This window comes from Jatropha curcas, chromosome 10 (genome assembly GCF_041381405.1).
Source record: "Jatropha curcas cultivar XTBG-Jc1 chromosome 10, XTBG_Jcur_1.0, whole genome shotgun sequence".
Lineage (NCBI taxonomy): Eukaryota > Viridiplantae > Streptophyta > Magnoliopsida > Malpighiales > Euphorbiaceae > Jatropha > Jatropha curcas.
Genome location: NC_143160.1, coordinates 692,341 through 709,441, shown reverse-complemented (window position 1 = coordinate 709,441; position 17,101 = coordinate 692,341). Strand labels below are relative to the sequence as shown.

Sequence of the window (17,101 nt, the reverse complement as noted above, 5' to 3'; positions counted from 1 at the left end):
GTATCATTTTAATTTCCTAAATTGATATAAAATAATTTTAATTGAGGGATTATTAGAGGGGAGAGTTGGCTTTCTATTTTCCTAGGAAAAAAAATTACGATGAAAAATGCTTTAGGAAAATAGAAGTTAAAAAATCGTTAATGTTTCTCAAAAAAAAAAAACGTTATATGCGATGCTAGCTTTATTGCTGATGTGAAATGAAAATGCGTTTCCGAAGCGAACAACGGAAAGAATTATGAATAAAAAACAAAAGAATTAGAAATCGGAAAATTAACAAACGAAAGCTCTGTGGCAAACCCTAATCAATGTTTAATCAAGTTCGCATTCGATTCCCCAAATTCACAATTTAGTTCTTTAAAGGTCAGTCCTCTCTTCTTTTCGCATTCGATAATTATGTGCGTTTGATTCATTAAATTTCAAATTTTTAAGCTTTCATGGCAATTTTTTTGTACTTATTATTGATGATGCCACTTTTCTCTTTCCATTAAGCATCTCTCTGGTTTTCATTTCAAGCTCAGGTTCAGATAACTTTGAAGTTTCATGGCAGGCAATGGCCTGCCATCTTTGGGTCGTGTAAAGCTCAGTGATCTTATTCCATCTGAAGGCCTTCCTTCTGATTCTTACAAACTCTCAGTCTCCACCTTGTCTCAGTCACTTGCCCAATTTTCTGCTGCCATTATTCAGTTCTCGGCAAGCGATGGGGCTCTTCTGAGATCCGGTTTGGATTCTGCTCGTCTCTACTTTCATCAAAGACCATCATACCCTTCTGCGGATATGATTCATACCAACGATCGTGAGTGGTGCAAGACTTCTGGCTATTATGCTGATCCTCAGTTATACCAGGAAACCTATGATTATAGACCGGGCTTGACTCCTGCAGAGCCTAATAATGGAATTGATTATAAACCTATGGAATTTCCTCCAGGAGGATTGCCTGACATATTTGCCTTGCTTGGAAAGGCAGCTAGGGATATATTGGATGCTATTAGCTTTTATTTAAACTTGCGTAGCTCTCCTTTTACTGAAATACTTGATAATGTTCCTTTAAGAAGTAGAGAAATTTCTTCTTCCGTGTTGTCTGTATGCTGTCATGCTAGACCATCATTTCAGGGAGCACAACACCATAATTTAACTGCTCAAGAGGATGGTCAGTTGGTTATGTATCCTGATCATGAGAACCAGGTTGATAAGAGCTTGATATCTCTTGTTAAGTCAGATAAGGCGGGCTTACACGTAAGAGATTATCATGGTAGGTGGGTTCTTGTGGATGGTGATCTTGGCCCTCAGGAAGCTATTGTTTACCCTGGACTTGCCTTGTATCAGGCAACTGCAGGCTATATAAATCCTGCATTGCAGAGAACGGAGATCAATAACGTGCAGGGGAACATGTATGGGCGCTGTTCTTTGGCTTTTAAACTTATGCCAAAGTCTATGACAAGTCTAAGTTGTTCAGAGATGAGAGCAGCTGGTCACGGTGTTGAAGCTCAGTTCCAGTTACCTGTGCCAGTGGATGACTTCATGCAGAGATCTCACCCGCCTGATCAGCTCTTTAACAGGCATAGTTTCCAGAGTTTCAATTTCCCAACATCTCAAGAAGGTAGGCAACACTCTCACTATATTTTTGATTGTGTAACTATTATTTATAAATGTGTCTCTGCTGAAAATTTTGGCAAATCAATCGTGCAGACACTTAAGTGGCATATATCATAACTTTCTTTCATACTACTTTAGGTTATTCATATCACAGTCGGCACATACACACATGCGAGTTGCTTTCTCCCATTCTACTATTTTTAGTTGATTGATTCTTTTTGGGCATTTGATGTTCCTTATCCATCACTTTGATCAACTTCGCAAAAATTTCATTGCATTGTGAGCCTTCGCACTGATTAGCCTGTAATTTTATGCATTAACATAAAAAGAATATAATTGGAGATTATACATTTGTTTCTGCTGTAATGGAGATCAACTCGATGACTTGTCTTGTTGTGGTCAATTTTTGGGCTGTTAAGCGAGCCATTTGCTCATCCTTGTGCCAATATTCTTTCGTCTCTTTCTATATGTAATACTCATAATATTTCTTGGCTGTTTCAATCTTTGGAACCCTCTTCTTTTTGGGATTTTCAGTTTTCTTTTTCTGTGCAAGTAGTCCTTAGCAAGAAGTTGTTAACAGCAGGTCCTTGGATCGATGACATGCTGGTACAGGATCTATGAAGCCAATGATGAAGAGAAGGAAAAATAATTCAAGATGCAAACCTCTGCCACCTTCCAAGAGACTAAGGCTTGAGGCCCAAAGAGTTCTGAAGGAAAGAGTTCAAGACATTGCAGATAAGAAGGGCGTCAAGCTAAGGTTCTGCAATCTGAAGGAGTGTGAGAATCACATTCATGCCCTTGATAGCCCTTGTGCCAATATTAGATTGGAGATTGGGTGGCCTCCTGGAGTGCCATTTGTTCATCCCCATGATTTGCCTAACAAGGCAAAGATTGGATTCCTTGAAGCATATGAGCCTGGGTGGACAGCAACTCATGGTATGGAGTTAAGTCTGACCGAACCTGGACAAGGCAGTCAACATTCAGCCAACTGTACCTGTAACTCACCTCCTCAATTTCTATATCCACATGGTTATATCTTTTATATCAATTGTCTCTTATGCTCAAGGCCTCATACACATAGATACATGTGCATGAATCCACACGTGTATTTGCACCATGCACAAATGTAGACAAGCATGCTCATACGAACAATAGATAGGTGTCTCCTAGAGTATCTTGAATAAATGATGCTGATTTTCTTAAAGTTCTGTTATGAATGGGTACATTATGCTTTCTGTTGGCTAGTTGAAAATGGTTCAAAAAGAAAGGAGAAGCTCTATTAGTATTGATGTACATTGTTTGACTCTACACGTGTGTGTATTACCTTGAACTATGGGAGTTTGTTCAATTTGTTTAAATGCCTGTGGAAGCTTGGAAATGGTATCATAGCTGACTTTTCTGCTAAAAAACATGAATTGACAACTCAAAATTGAATTTGACCAATTATGGTAAAGTTGTGTATTTAGAATTCATGTATAAATTCGTTTTAACTGGATGATTAACATTGTGTATGCATGTGGTGACATGCCTAGATATACATTTAGATCTATTTCATTGATATGTGTGATTTTATCAACTTAAAAAATTGAGCTTTTTATTTATTAGAAGTATATATTTGCATCTGTTTGTATTTGTATGGATGATATGTAGCTAAATTAATGTTTGGCCAAGGATGGTAGTTATTCTGATATAAGACTTGGTTTGACTCTAATATTATGTGCCTTTTCACGGAAAATGTGTCATCATTTTCACTTCCTCATAAATCATCATCAATCCCCTTTTCTCCCTACCCCCATACACACAATGCAGATATGCATGTATACATCTGTATATTTCTCTACCTCTTTTTGCTGTAAAGTAATGTCATGTCATCATTCTAATTTGTGCAGGAATCAGTTTCCATGTTTCCAATATGCAGGGATCCTTGATCAGCTTCTGAATAGGTATAACAGAATTCATCTCCATGGTGTACTGTCAGTTATGACTTTAAGCAGTTTGTTGTTGTTGCATGTGGATTGTGGAATCATGGTGCTTGCATTGCGTTGGTTCCTCGCTTTTCACACTAGATGACTTGACCGAAGTTTCATTTTTTCTCTTGGCTATGAGATTTATATCAGCGGTTCTGCTGAAATGAGCTTATTTACTTATTTATTCCTTTTTAGCATGCTCTTTGGAGGGGGGGTACACTATACTGTAGAAGAATGAAGAAATAACAATCATGCAGATAGTTTGAAGCCTAAGGGGAGACAGCTAGGAGTCTAATTTGTGAACCTTATCCATAGCAGCTGCTGCAGACTTGACACAACCCATGTTTTCTCCAGGGTACGAGAGAAAGAAGCTCCTGTTATAATAAGAACAAAGCTGCAGTTTGTCTCTGTACAAAAATCTGTAGGAGTTACATTCGCTTACAAACCTTTCCAACAGCTAATTTTTTAAATCTTTGCAGTGTTCGCTTATGAATTTTCTGTAGCTGGTTACAGGTCTGTGCAAATCTTGTATGCTTGTGACATTCAGATTCTAGTATTCTAATATGAAAACATTTAACAGGGGGAAGTTGTGTACTTAGCCAGTGGGCTTGTCATGTCTGTACAACGAGCAGTGTGTAAATGATGATTCAGTTCTATTTCTTTCAGTTTCAATCTAATAGGCTTTGAAAAGAGTGAGTTTAGCAATTGGCTTTATCTTACGCATTTGGTTTGGAGCATCTTACTAATACACCAATTACGCTTCAACCATAAATTTTACAGAATTCAATATAATTACAACAAATTTGATTATTTGCAAATGGTTGTAAATGGTTTTCATATTCCCAACTCATTTATACCAAACGGGAAGATAAGAAAAATAGGAGCCAATCAGCCGAGGGTGCATTTTCAGATCGAGAAACTGCAAAAGGAATTACATGGATCAACACGTTCAGCTTTCAAGTTCCAACAGTTTAGGTACATTACAAATACAGGGCCTGTCGCTTGCGGTAATACTATGCAATAAAGGAAGCTAAGCTATATCCACATATGTCAATATCAGTGCCACTCCTTCGTAGATTAGCAAAAGCCCATCTCATGGAAGACAACTGCCGCAAATATGTTCCTTGCCCGATCGCTAAATGCATAGCGTTTAGCAAACAAATTCAATTTGGCGTAGTTGAAATCAATCTGGTGCCATATGGCCATCAACAAAAGCTTTTAGGTTGTTGAAATAAATTCTTAACTGCGAAATGGAGGTTGGTTCTCAAAAGAGAGTTCGATGGGCGTTGCATTGCCATAAAATTCTTCCAAGTTGTAGAAAGCTCTCTGCTCAGGAAGAAATATGTGGATCACTACATCACCTGAAATCCAAATGCAAATCAACAAGAATTTAATGGATTAACCCAAGCCCACCAAAACAATCAATTCTTAACAATATTTCAAAACGAAGTCCAGAACAAAAGAAAAAAAAAAATTCTGAATTCGGCAATTTGATCTATGATTTATCAATTTATCATTCATGGACGATGATAAGATCCTTCCATTTAGCAGCACTTTAGGATGGCATAGTCTTAAAGTTAAGGGCGAGGTTCAAACGAGGAAAGGCTTACGGTGGATACCTAGGCACCCAGAGTCCAATAACCCAATAAGTTGAATCTTAAAATGCCATCTTATATTATTGATTTGGCTATCTAGTCAGCTATAGGTATCTTTGATAAACTTATGTTGAATCATCTGCCTAAGAAATAAACAAACAGCAGTTGTGAAAACATATGGTAAAACTTTTCCATGAAGCAGAGTTGGTCTCAGAATCTTACTTGTAGCCAATATCCAAAGAAAAATGTTAATAGCAGGAGCTGATATATAAATCCATTTCTATCTTGTGAGGTGCTGGTAATCATTTAATGGCACTTACCAAAATCCAGCAGGGTCCAAGATTTAGGTTTTGTGTCCCCTGACGGAAATTTTCCGTACTTCTTCTCAGCAAGATCCCTTATTTTCGACCTGCAGAATAACAAAACTATCAGCTGATGCATTGCACCAAATTTTGACAAGTAATGGATGTATCAATAACCAAAATACATGGAGATTCATACGCCATAGCATCAATCTGAGGGCGTGAAAACGCTGTTGCAATGATAAAAAACCGAGTCCAATACACAAGAGGCTTTACAAAAAGGACCCTTAAATCTGCAGCCTTAACATCACTCGCAACCTTGGCCATATCCACAGCAACTACCGAGGTAAAAAAAAATCATGAAACACAGGTATAACATGTTGTGAGAACTAAGGGACTAAAAATATATCATAAGCCAGAAGATAAACAATATGCACATCCAAAAGATAAGCAATTATCTATCTTACAAATACGTGTGAGATGAACTTACATGACAAGCTCTCGGCATCATCATCAACCTCAGCAATAGGTGGCTTTTGGTCATTTCTCCTATATACCACTTTCCCGTATTTATTAAATAAGTCATCAAACATTTCATCAGTATCTCTTACATCCTGCAAAAGATATCACTTAGGTCATAAGGACATTCGTCAAAGCTTTCTAAATATAAACTGTGCGTTTAGTGGCATTTGATTGCATTCAAGAACTCAATATCGCACAAAAGACACATAGCATAAAATCAAACAGCTTGAAGTTTGATCAAACAATATTAAACTTGTGACAAACTCAAATACTCATCTTTCTCGCACCGTTTGCAGCTTTGAAGCATTCAAACCGAGTATAATTTTGCAAAATGAACCAAAACAACAGAAAATGACGTACAAAGGAATAATAAATATCACAAATGTATCTTTAATCTTCAACAAGTACTTCCCTACTGAATCGTATTAAACAAAATCAGAAGCAACTGAAACATCATACCGAAAGGAAGCTATCATCAGAATCTTTGCGAAGAGCAAAACTCGGCTTTAATTTCAACTTTCTGGTTCTGGGTATTTGGCACAACCGATTATAGTGACGTAACTCACGATGAGCATTAACCCACAAACACCCAGTTTGTTTTCTGTTTCTTCGGATGGAACCAGGTTCAAAACGACCCCGTCGCTCAAATTCACCGGAGAAACCAGTACCCGCACCACCGCCGACGATGAATAGGACGGCGGACGCTGCCATTATTGCTTTTGATACGAGAAAGAGATAAAAGAGAGGGAGATTCGTATCCGATGAATAAGATAACTACAATATCTGGCCCGACTCCATAACCCGAATTAAGTCGATGGAGATGAATTAGATTGAAGGCCCACTGCTATTTGGGTATATATGACCCAAGATCTTGGGCCTTTAACTTTAATAAAGTGGCATTCCTGTAAATTTATCCATTATCAATGCCCATTAGGCCGTTCCAATTCTTATCAGTCTCACACAAACCCTAACAGCCCTCACCTGATATAACCACCAGCAGCCAAAAAACAAAAGGAAACCCTAAACCTTTGGCCTCTCGCTCAACACAGTAAGAATAGAGAATGGTGAAATTCTTGAAACCTAACAAAGCCGTCGTCCTCCTCCAGGGCCGCTTCGCCGGTCGCAAGGCGGTGATAGTCCGATCCTTCGACGATGGAACTCGTGATCGTCCCTACGGCCACTGCCTCGTCGCCGGCATATCAAAGTACCCGTCAAAGGTGATCAAGAAAGACTCCGCCAAGAAGACAGCGAAGAAGTCACGCGTGAAAGCGTTTATGAAGGTAGTTAATTACAGCCATTTGATGCCTACAAGATACACTCTCGATGTGGATTTGAAGGATGTGGCGACTCCTGATGCGTTGGTCGGCAAGGATAAGAAGGTGACCGCTGCGAAAGAGATCAAGAAGAGGTTTGAGGAGAGGTTCAAGACTGGAAAGAACCGATGGTTCTTTTCAAAGCTCAGGTTTTGAAATGAAAATTTTGATTTTTGTTATGAATTAAGTTACTCTTCCTCTTTTTTGGATTAGGGAAGCTTTTGTTAGTTGAATGGTATCAATTACAGCTTGCTAAGTAGGATTGAATTTCTTGAAATGAATTTACATTATGCAGATTTGTTATTAATTAATATCTTTGGATATTGCTCTTTTTACGTTCATTCACTTTTCTACTGATGATTATTATATTTGGATTCTTGCTAGATACCACTGGATATGTGATTAAAGAATGTTTATTTTTTTTGCATTAGTAACGAATTCAAACCTAATACAGCTTAATTATATTACACTAAGCACTTGAGTGTCGATTATGATTTGATAATGTAATTATGCGGGGCAAATTAGGGTGTTTCGAATTAGTCAAGTTGAGCCTGTAGGAACACATTCATGTACTGCCAATTTTACATTATGATGATGTAAGTAACAGAAATTCTAACAAGGAACAGATTTTATTAGATAAAGATTACGATTAGTAACGAGGAGGAGATCAAACTATCAATATATGGTTTTGTTTTTCCTCAAAACTTGGATCAAAAGCACGTATCCAGGACGCAGCAGCAACAGAGAGCAGCGAAACTGCAAGCACATGAAGGATTTAAAAATCTTCAATAGGGATCAATTTTTTGTTATTTTTTTACCAGTCAAGCTTTATAATTAGGTGCATTTGTCTGGGATTATAAAGAACTTTTAAGAATTTTTTTTTCCAGAAAAAAAAATGAGCATTAGACAGTATAAAATTAAGAAATAAAAATAATACATATGTAAACATATTATTTCTTCAGTAAATTATTTTTTTGGATAAAAAATTCGGATCTGATATATTTAATATACTAAAATGGAAAACTGAAGTATATAATTATCTCTTTTATGATTTAATATAATTCAATTAGGTGCTATAATATAAATATAAGCGCATACGTACCATCCTTTCAAAAACCCGTCGCCCTTGCCCTTGGTTGTCCACGGGCATATGTTGCCCTTGATCTCATTGCTTGTTGCATTGGCTTGTACTAGTGTTGCAGCCAAGAAATTGCCACTTTCTAGTTAATAAATAATGATAATAAATTTCTTTTTGAAAAAAAAAATGATAATAAATAAAAATAATAGAAAAAAAGTTCTAATCGGTTCACAGTCCAATTTGTTTCTTAAGAAGCCCATAGAGAGGGAAACCAAGAAACAAAGAAGGCCCATTCCCCTTATGGCATCAAATTTTTGCCATATAGATGTGGAGACAACGCTTGTGGGTATACAACACTCGGTGGCACGAGAAGCCCAGACCTGGGAGCCTCGTATCAACCCACGAAATGACGATTTCAGTTTATCAGCCCGCACAGACGAAGGAAACTTTTCTTCTCTTCTGTGTGCCGCAGATAAAAGTTTCTCTCCATTGAAACTAAAGGAAATTTTAATTGTTCCCCTTTATTTTTTTTTATTTTACAGGAGTGTCAGCCATTCTTACTCGTCTAAAGCTACAGTTGAGTGTTAACCCTTCCATGCCCTTCGTGGTTAGATTGCACTGGATTTCTTCCATCCCGTTTTATTTATTCAAATTTTATTAGTTTCTTCAATTTGATGTTGTTAGTAACAATCAATGCAGATTGAGTCTATTTTCAAGCAAATTTTATCTGTAAAATTAGAAATTTAAACCTGAAATCAGCTATAATTATAAAATTTACCGGAATACATCCCCTCTGGAAATGTGAAAACATACGTGTGAATTAATTTAAATAAAAAAAAAAGAAATTGGCTTAGTTGATACATGTATAGATAGATGTTCATCAACATGATATGATGACAAGAAAACAGTTAACATTGACAAGTCTCAACAACCCACAAGAAGTGGCTTGCTGATATGGGTTAAGGTAACAGAGGGAAGAAGAAGTTGGAGTTCACATCAAGATAGAAAAAAGTAGACTTCATTTCATAATGTAGCCGTTGAAAAAAAAAAAAAACACATCAATAAGTAATCTAGAAAATGACACATAGCCTGCCATAAATTCATACACATCATATCACCAAAATTGAGCAGTATGTTGTCGCCTAGTGATCGATGACTTTGATGAAATTAAATTTAATATAGCCAAAGTTTCTGATACTGATGAGAATAGAATTGTCCATTAAATGTCATTCAACCACTCTTAGCCAAACCCAGTATACATATAGCCCCTCGAAAACAATTAATTTGAATTGTCACGAGTCTTCCCATCTGAAACTCGATAGGTATGAGAAAAAGTATATTCAACCATCTTAATTAAATTTCTGCCAAAGATCACGGCAAGAAAATTGTGCTTGTTGGGTCAACTATATAACTGATACAAGCATATATATTATACGTGAAAGCATCAATTAATAATAACCATATATTAAGATTGGTCAATACTTATGATATCCCAGATTTTAATTTCTAATAAAGAAAATTCTCAAAATATTTACGTCAAGCTGAAGCTTATGATATTTCTGGAAATGGGGTCGTGACGCGTCTGAGACGTAAATAGTTCAGCACAGGTGGGTTAGGAGCTAATGATCGTATGGGTTAGTTTATGTCATATAGCTAACGGGGTAACGTGCAAATCGGAAACGATATTTTATACAAAGGCAGAAAGATTTCCGAAACGCAAAAATGTCCATGGTATCATATGCTAAGGGCAATCAAGTATAGCAGTTTTAATTGGATGAAGCATCTCCCATGACTTGTCCATGAGTGGCACAAAGCATGGATATGCACATGGAAACATTAAGATGAGGGAACTGTTAGAGCATATATAGCAACAATGAGAAATAACAGAGAAGCTTGCATTGACAAACGTGTCTTATGGGAAGAATTTTATCTTCTGTTTTCTTTTTTCTTTTTTTTTGTTTTTTAATTTTCAAAGTCCATCACTCACTCCATATTCAACCCACTTCTCCATTTTTGCTTTTTCTTTAGCTTCAATTATTAGTCAAGGGAGATTGATGAATAAATGTGTACACAATAACATATCAGTGAAGATAGAGAGAACCGAGTACCCTACCTTTTATTATCAAAGAGGGGTCCATATTTCCATTAACATATAATGTAACACTCTATCTTTATCTATTTCTTTTAAAGTATATCAACCCATTTCTTCTCATCACTCTTTAACCTAACGGTCAAATTTTTCTGGCAGAAAAACAAAGCGAAGGTAATCTCTCTCTTTAAGAATCCTTAGCACAAGTAAGGTATGTTTCCAATACAAGAAATGATGATAGCTCAACTGACCCCATCCATGAGGAGCAAATTCTTACACAGACCAAACTTTTTAACCCCATTAAAATAAACACACAGAAAAAATTAAAGAAAGCAAAGAACAGAGAAAGTAAATGCTTTCGTTTTTGCTTTGCTGTAAGGAATCTCATTCATTAATTGTCAAAACTAGCTATGAATACATACCCATCTCTCTATTTTACTTGATTTTAATATATATAATACATACAGAGAAGATTGAGACTGACATATCCAAAGGGTATGGTTTTTGTTTTGTATTGTTGTTTGTGGAGTGGGTGATGGATGAGATTCCCAAAAAGCTAAAACAATGTGAGATTCTCATAATGTGTGAGGTTAAAAAAGATGGGAGGTGTTGTGGTCACATGTACAAATTTATATATATCACTAACTTTAAGTTGAATAGAAGAAAAAGATAAAGAAAACTCCTATATCAAGTCAAGATGCAATACATTTGCCCTAAAAAAGAGGGGAAGCACAAGCACACATGATACCCTCTCTCATATGTTTATTTATTCCTTTTTTATACAAATTGTACTGTCTTAATTTATCATGACAATACATAGAGCAATCATAGCCGTCCAACTTAGTATCTTTTTCTCTTTTTTTTTTTTCTTTAATTTATTCACAATAATAAAGTCATAAAATGTACAAATATTATGTGGGTTGTGACCCATTACCTCTTTTTTCCCTAACTTTTTTTTAATTTTTCACTTTGCTTTCTATTGTGTTCTCTTTTTTTTTTCTTCCCCAATTTCGGTGGTGGTTAAATTAAAGTGTGGTCGATATTGGTTGGCTTGATGCATGCAATAATAGAGGTAGAATAAAAGAAAAGGGTGAAAGAAAGGAAAGGGCAAACACAGAATCCATCTATCTAGCAATTACCAACTTTTCATCTAATCTTCTTGTTGTGGGGTTCCTCTCTCTCTCTCTCTCTCGAACAATCATTAACTCCCAATTTTTTATTCACTTAATTATCTAAAACTTTTCTTCAATTCCAATCCAAAAATTTCTTCAACCTTCTACCCAATTAACAAAACAAAGCAAATAATTTTTTTAATATATAGTAATGCGGTAAATATTATATCGTATGTCTTTTAACTCGATTTGATCATGTAAACAATATTTACGTATTGGACTTCTCATTTTAATAGGTTTTAAATTATTGGTGAGGCAGAATATATTAATAATATAAATAAAGAATTATAATAAAATAAAGCTTAGAATTGATTAACAAAACTAATATATCAAGTAATGTCTATTTTTGCACAAATATAAAAAGGGTTGCGTCAAAAATGAAAAATGTAATATAGTAGTTCTAATGCGTAGGCCATTTTAGGTATTTTTGAATAAAAATAAATAGCGAGGTGAGTGAGATGGAGAAGTACAAGCCAAGGTGTCATTTATTAATGCACTATGTCTGAGTGTCTGTACGGCCTGCGTGTGTTATCTTATAGTTATGCGGTTGCTTTTATTGTATGTTCAGCCATGTTGGTGTCATATAATAATTAAAATTACATTTTTATACATCCCAACCCAAAGGCTCCGCCTTTCCTCACCCGTATTTATATGCATATATGGAAATTGCCACCAAACAAACTTGTCAGAAAATAAAAGTCTTTGCCTCCTTAAACGGTCCGTAGATCAAAATTTGTAATTAATTAAAAATGTTAAACGGCTGATTTTATTTGTCGTTTTGTCTCAATAATTAATCTCCTATTGTTTTTATTTTTCAAAACCAAATAAATTAAATTGGGGTCATAAAAATCAATGTAAAAAATGACATTGAGATACATTAGCCAGAGCACGTGCAACCAGCACAACTAATTTGATAGATGCTTTTTTTTTTTTTTTGGGGGGGGGGGGGGGGGATTTTTTAAAAATACTATAAATTAAATTCTTTTATATTGGTATGCACAAAAGTGCATATGGGCAAACTTTTATTGCTATATGGTCATATTTGGATAATTAATTTTAAGTATTAGCAAGTGCACTATTTATTAATAATTTTATAATTTTTTTTATTTAGAAAATTCTGAAAATAAAGAATTTTAAAAGTAGGTAATTAGTTATGGCATACCGATTAGAGATTTGGTCAATAAATTAAGTTTATTGTCAAAATAAGGTAGAATTCCTTTTCAAAAAGATAAGGCAGAATTCACAAATTGAATGAATAAATATAGATATGGAAATCCAAGCTGAGAATGAGTCATATGTCATAGGTGTGCATATACCTATCAACAAAATTTGGTAAGCAAGTTTGAAGAATTGAAAACTTGTTCCAAATACACAAATTTCCAGGACAGAAAACAGATTAATCAAAACTATAGAATTTGAATCTGTGCAAGAAGTTTCTGGTTGCCAGCCAACCCAAGATTACTATATAATTAAATAATCACTTTCAAACTCCAAAATAGAATTTGAATACTACCAATTCTAAATGAGAAAATTAAATTAAGTAAAATAAAATACTTCTTAATTTGATTAAATTACCTTTTGATTTATCTAAATAGTTTAATCTCAAACATTTTTTTCTTTATTAATTTGTCACTGAGAACCATTGATATAATTATGATAGAAAGCGACGTAATAATTTTAAATTATAAAGCTGAGGATACAATTAGAAAAATTTGATTAATACATTATAATCTTCATAGATGATAAATAATTTTAGATAAAGCAACAATTCGTAGTTAAGCAAAAAAGATAAATAATTAATATGTATTTATCTTTAAAATTATAAATTAAAATTTAGGTTAAAGTCTAATTAGAAAAGCAGATATAAAATTAAATGGAGCAGAAAATGAAAATGGTTGTTGATGAACAGCAATTTTACCGTAGGAAATTCAAGGAAGGAAAGAAAATAGTCCGTGAGAGTGGAAGCCACGTGGCACAGACAGTGCCAAACCTAAACAAACGTTTCCCATGCGACCAGCATGAATTAACGTGTCTTAAATCAGGAAAAATATCAAAAGATGGAAAAAAGTTAAGTGGAGAAAGAAAGAAACTGCCAAAGGACCCTGACTGGGTACACCGTACCCTTTCCCAACGGCCGCTTATTAGTTCCCTTTTTTCTTGACAACAATCCAATCTTTTGTGGGCCATACTCACTGCCACGCTGGATACTATTTTTGGCCCCCCCCTTTTGTCTTGTCCCTCTTCTTACTCCTGTAGCCCTGTCCCACACGTGTATACGTGGACCCTATCCTCTTCACAGACGTTCACTGCTTCTACGTGGCGGACTCTAGTGGGCAGGTGATTACGTGGCCAATACCCCTGATGCTTGTCAGTTAATATTAATCACCAACATCAGTGTTTTTCTTTTTAAAAATGTTTTTATCAACGGAGAAAAAAGGAAAACTTAGTAAAGGAAGCCAGTTACAATGGACAGGGCCTGATATTCCGGTAATACCCCTGCATAATCGGTGGAATAACGGGATGACCAGGACCTCTGTTTGTTATAGAATTGGACTCAAGTAGGGGGATGGGGGTTTTTCTAGTAACCGAATCCTAAAATAGACAAAAGAAACCCAAACCAATCAATACAAATATCTCTCTCTCCACACCTCCTCTACAAAATATATTTGTGTTTTGATTTGATTCTCTCTCTCTAGATAGATTGCCCTTTTTCTCTCTCTAGACCAAACCAAACCCTAAATAAACCCCACCATACAGCCTTGCCACCTCTATTGCATGCCCTTTTGTTCATTTCCTAATCCTTCTTGTTCTCTTCTTCTCTAAAAACCAAAACCGAAACAAGAACTCTAAAACCAGCCACTAGCCAAGAAAGCAAAAGAAAGAAAACCCCAAGCAATACAGGGACACTTCTTTTAAACATAGCATAAAGCATACATATCTTAATCATCTTCTTCACTATTATTATCATCCTCCATGGCTGTAGAAGCACGGCATCTCAATCTCTTCTCTCCTCAGCTCTTAGGCAACCGGTACCGTCTCTTTTTCTTTCTCTGCGCTTAAAATATATTATGCTGTATTTATGTCTTTCATCTCGATCTAATATTCTTTGTCGGTGATGAATTTGCAGGGAAATAATGAACCCAAGTGAAGCGAATATGAATATGTACAATTCCCAGATGGGATATCGGCTTCCATTATCAGGAACTACAACAACGACAGAAACGCTGCTTCCTATGTACAGTTGTGTGATTGCAGATTCAATCCCGCAAAAAACACCGATCAAATCAGAAAGTGGTTTAACCTACAATCATCTGCCTATGCCAAGAAAGCGCCCAAGAGACTCCATCAATCCTCTTCTCTCATACCCAACTCATCAACCTAACAATAAGACAGGCTCTGGCTCTCCCTTCTCCTTTTTAGGCCAAGACCTCTCTCTACAGATCCAGCAACAGCAACTAGACATCGACCATCTTGTTTCCCAACATGTACGTATCTATCAATGCCTGTTTAATTAATCTTCGCATAGTAATTAATTACTCGAGAAGAATGTATCTCTATCATTGATTTTAATTTATTTTTTATATTTTTTATAGATGGAGAAAGTGAGGATGGAGTTAGAAGAGAAAAGAAAGAGACAATCGAGGAGGATAATAGAAGCAATAGAAGAAGGGATGCTAAAAAGGCTAAGAGCAAAGGAAGAAGAAATCGAGAAGATTGGTAAATTAAATTGGGCACTCGAGGAGAGGGTCAAGTCTCTTTGTATAGAGAACCAAATATGGCGAGACCTGGCACAAACCAACGAGGCTACAGCCAATGCTTTAAGAACCAATCTCGAACAAGTACTAGCAGCGCAGGTTAAAGACGAGCGCACCAGGGGCGCAGGTCTAGACGAGCCGACAGCAGAAATGGACGATGCGCAATCATGTTGTGGCAGTAGTGGCGAAGGGGAAAGGTTAGACGAGGAGCGGTGCACGTTACCAAGTGGGGCGCAGGATAAGGACACAACATCGAGCAGGTTGTGCAGGAACTGTAGGAAGGAGGAATCATGTGTATTGCTGTTGCCGTGCAGGCATCTGTGCCTGTGTACTGTTTGTGGGTCTAGTCTCAATACTTGCCCCATCTGTAAAGCCACCAAGAATGCCAGTTTCCATATTAACATGTCATTATGAGTGATCAAACATAACACCAGAAAGGGAAAAAAAAAAAAAAAGAACAAAATATTCAAGAAACCAAAACAATGTTCATTTTACTTCTCTTCTTTGGTTTAGTTAGAATGATTCTTTATTGCATTTTACATCAAATTAATTTTTGTTCTTGATTTTCAATCTCTGGTTATTTTGTTTCAAACTGTTCGTATGGTGGATTAAATTCCAGTCAGAAAATTCCGCAAAGATGATTTTAAGGTTTCAAAAAAAAAAAAAGTGTCGATGGTACAGTGTCCAATTAAGTATTCGTATTAGTGAAGTATTTATCTTTAACTTGTTAATAATTTTTAGAATAATACGGATAAGAAGGCGCATTGTAGCGGAACGGGGGTTGGATAGACGAAGTTGGTTCGGGCTTAGGAGTGAAGGCGAAAAAGATGAGAAGTGGGGGCGTGGGGATATGTGGGACCCGGTCTCCCAGAGCACGCATCTACCCGACAGATGGACAGTACTAATATATGTGAGAAATGGGATGGGCGTGCGAAGGACGCTCGTTGAGAAACGCGTGGAGTCAACGGGAATAAGAGAGCGACAGATGTGAGGCAAAAGCTGACACGTAGGACGCGCGCAAATGTCGCAGTAGTTGTGCAGTGGCAGTAGTTGTGGCACTGAACATATACTCTCTCTCGTGCGCACACCCACACCCAAACCCACTTTTCTTTTCTTTCCTTTTTGTTTTTTAATCTTTTTTCTGGGGATGCCGATGCGGTTATCAGAGTTTAACAAGGGCGTGTTTGCTGTAAAACGATAACGCCTGCAAGAAATCTGCCTCCTGGTTAGTTCCTTTTATCTTATTCTATGTTGTTAAATTAATTAATTAATTAATTTAATTAATTAAGATGTAAAAAAGAAAAAAGAGGGAGAAAAGGACGCGAGAATGGGTGGTTGGAGAGCCCCGCCAAAACAGGTAAGAAAAGGTAAAATAGATAACACCTAAAAGAACGAAAGAAAAGAAAAGAAAAGTAGAGAGAGGCGGAGTCTGGCACTACCGTATTTTGTGCATTATCGCTTGGCGTATTCTAGACGACGACGTTATCATTATTTTCAGTTTTTCTTGGTTGTATAATAAAATAAAAGCGTGTGAAAAGTCGTGATATGATGATGACGATATCTTCAACGGGTAGCGCATTTTAGCAGGTGAGTTTGTTGAGAGTTGCGAGGCCGAGACGGGGGTGGTGATGGTGGAGTGAGTGACTGAACAGTGAATACTGATGGGTTTTTTGAAATGAACGAGGCCCGTCCCAAGCACGTTACTTTGCTGCCTC

At 36.3% G+C, this 17,101-nt stretch overlaps 4 protein-coding genes and 1 long non-coding RNA gene across 7 annotated transcripts; 3 read left to right on the top strand and 2 right to left on the bottom strand.

Annotated features, from left to right (window-relative positions):
• The first annotated feature begins 62 nt into the window (after window positions 1-62).
• On the top strand, window positions 63-4,225 carry LOC105646208 (2-oxoglutarate (2OG) and Fe(II)-dependent oxygenase superfamily protein). Of its 3 annotated transcripts, none has more exons than XM_020684107.3 (5): window positions 68-360; window positions 490-1,597; window positions 2,206-2,589; window positions 3,483-3,536; window positions 3,756-4,225. In XM_020684107.3, coding segments are annotated over exons 2-4 (1,443 nt in total). In that variant the 5' UTR covers window positions 68-360; window positions 490-540; the 3' UTR covers window positions 3,485-3,536; window positions 3,756-4,225. The 3 variants fall into 3 exon arrangements, with proteins under 3 accessions (XP_089582728.1, XP_020539766.1, XP_012087409.1); XM_012232019.4 differs by having other exon boundaries at window positions 70-360; window positions 519-1,597; XM_089726602.1 differs by lacking the exons at window positions 3,483-3,536; window positions 3,756-4,225 and having other exon boundaries at window positions 63-360; window positions 519-1,597; window positions 2,150-2,348.
• Window positions 4,226-4,438: 213 nt separating this feature from the next.
• Window positions 4,439-6,803, bottom strand: LOC105646206 (Lojap-related protein). Its single transcript, XM_012232016.3, has 5 exons — window positions 6,439-6,803; window positions 5,948-6,071; window positions 5,657-5,795; window positions 5,476-5,564; window positions 4,439-4,921 (listed from the first exon to the last, which is right to left on the bottom strand). The coding sequence occupies exons 1-5, from the start codon at window positions 6,688-6,690 to the stop codon at window positions 4,800-4,802; spliced, it is 726 nt and encodes a 241-aa protein (XP_012087406.1). The 5' UTR covers window positions 6,691-6,803; the 3' UTR covers window positions 4,439-4,799.
• Window positions 6,804-6,927: 124 nt separating this feature from the next.
• Window positions 6,928-7,633, top strand: LOC105646207 (large ribosomal subunit protein eL27). Its single transcript, XM_012232018.4, has one exon. It carries the CDS (start codon window positions 7,041-7,043, stop codon window positions 7,446-7,448), a length of 408 nt encoding a protein of 135 aa, XP_012087408.1. The 5' UTR covers window positions 6,928-7,040; the 3' UTR covers window positions 7,449-7,633.
• Window positions 7,634-7,862: 229 nt separating this feature from the next.
• LOC119370871 (uncharacterized) lies at window positions 7,863-8,640 on the bottom strand. Its single transcript, XR_005178421.2, has 2 exons — window positions 8,395-8,640; window positions 7,863-8,048 (listed from the first exon to the last, which is right to left on the bottom strand). It is a non-coding gene; the product is annotated as an uncharacterized LOC119370871 (long non-coding RNA).
• Window positions 8,641-14,199: 5,559 nt separating this feature from the next.
• BRG3 (SBP (S-ribonuclease binding protein) family protein) lies at window positions 14,200-15,956 on the top strand. The gene is made up of 3 exons (XM_012232015.4): window positions 14,200-14,660; window positions 14,759-15,116; window positions 15,225-15,956. Exons 1-3 carry the CDS (start codon window positions 14,605-14,607, stop codon window positions 15,798-15,800), a joined length of 990 nt encoding a protein of 329 aa, XP_012087405.1. The 5' UTR covers window positions 14,200-14,604; the 3' UTR covers window positions 15,801-15,956.
• Window positions 15,957-17,101: the final 1,145 nt, after the last annotated feature.